General features: G+C 45.2%; 1 protein-coding gene across 1 annotated transcript in view; it reads left to right on the top strand.

The window, feature by feature from the left end:
• rab27b (RAB27B, member RAS oncogene family) overlaps nt 1–1,209 on the top strand; it is a 12,892-nt gene extending 11,683 nt beyond the window's left edge. Inside the window, exon 5 of the mRNA XM_071546419.1 lies at nt 323–1,209. Within this exon, the coding sequence (XP_071402520.1) occupies nt 323–509 (187 nt within the window). The 3' untranslated portion in view covers nt 510–1,209. The remainder of the gene's footprint in view (nt 1–322) is intronic.

Raw genomic sequence — 1,209 nt, 5'->3', positions numbered from 1 at the left:
CCAAGTGACCAGAACCCAAGTCAAGTCAAGTCTCAAGTCCTCCCTTTATGCATCTCAAGCAATTAAAACTGTGACTCGAGTCTCAGTCATGTGACTCGAGTCCTCACAGTTAAAATGTAGCTGTACAAAAATGATAAGTAACGTGTATAAATGTTGATAAACAACAACAATTAGTTTAGATGGATTAAATAAAAACAAGGGTCTGTTTTTGTTTGTACTAACTATTTTATACAAGAAAAATCCCAATCAGAAAACATGACAATAGATGTAGATTAAAATGAACACTTGTATATATAATCATGGCTCTTCTTGTCCCTCGCAGCATCCCGTACTTCGAGACGAGTGCGGCGACGGGGGCGGAGGTGGACAAGGCGGTGATCACCCTGCTGGACCTGGTCATGAAGCGGATGGAGCAGTGCGTCGACAAGCCGCCCGCCGAGCCGGCCAATGGGAACGGGGCGACCAAGCTAGGCCCCGCCCCCCCCAACGAGAAGAAATGTGCATGCTAGATATCAGATTCAGGAAACGACCAGTCGACACACTCCTCCTTTCGTCCCCCCCCCGCCTCCTTCCTTCCTTTTCCTTTTGTCCTCTTCTTCTGTCGTCCTTAGTTGCATGATTCCTCCTCTTCTTCTTCTTCTTCTTCTTCCTCCTCCTCTTCCCTCCCTTCTCTCTATGACTGACCGCCTTCTCCTCCTCTTCTTTCCTTGCTTCTCCTCCCTTTTTTTTTTCCCTCCATCTCCTCCCAAGTCCCATCTGCCGCTCTGGCCTTGAAACAACCCTATCCCCCTCTAGTGGATATTTTTAGGTAATACAGTCTAGCAACGCCTGTGTCTAGGAGGAACAACCAGGAGGGGACAGTTTCATCACAGCCAGTGAGAACTGGAGGTCTGATCAGGTTATAACATCAAGCCTGGCAGTGGTTTTAATGATGAAATGAGATTTACACAGGAAAATAAGATGTTTAAACTTTAAATTTAAGGCACAGATCGGATCTTTTCATCACTATCCTGTATAGGAAAAAATCAGATTTGGTTTAGATGTTTATTACACATTTAAATCAGGTTGTGTCTGTGTAGTTTCAGTCACTGTCCTCTCCTGCACCTTCCTCCTAGAACAGGATGAGTGACTGTATAACCAATATGTTGTTTTTTTTCCCACTGCACTAGTGTTGTGTGCCGTACCCATACCAGCCGAGTATGGTTCTGT

The sequence above is a fragment of the Centroberyx affinis genome, unplaced genomic scaffold, assembly GCF_046629955.1.
Source record: "Centroberyx affinis isolate AG114_WGS23_722 - 3 ecotype Tasmania unplaced genomic scaffold, CSIRO-AGI_Caff_v1 ptg005259l_1, whole genome shotgun sequence".
Classification (NCBI taxonomy): Eukaryota; Metazoa; Chordata; class Actinopteri; order Beryciformes; family Berycidae; genus Centroberyx; species Centroberyx affinis.
Note: the sequence above shows the minus strand (reverse complement) of the source record. Positions and strands in the feature narration are given on the sequence as shown.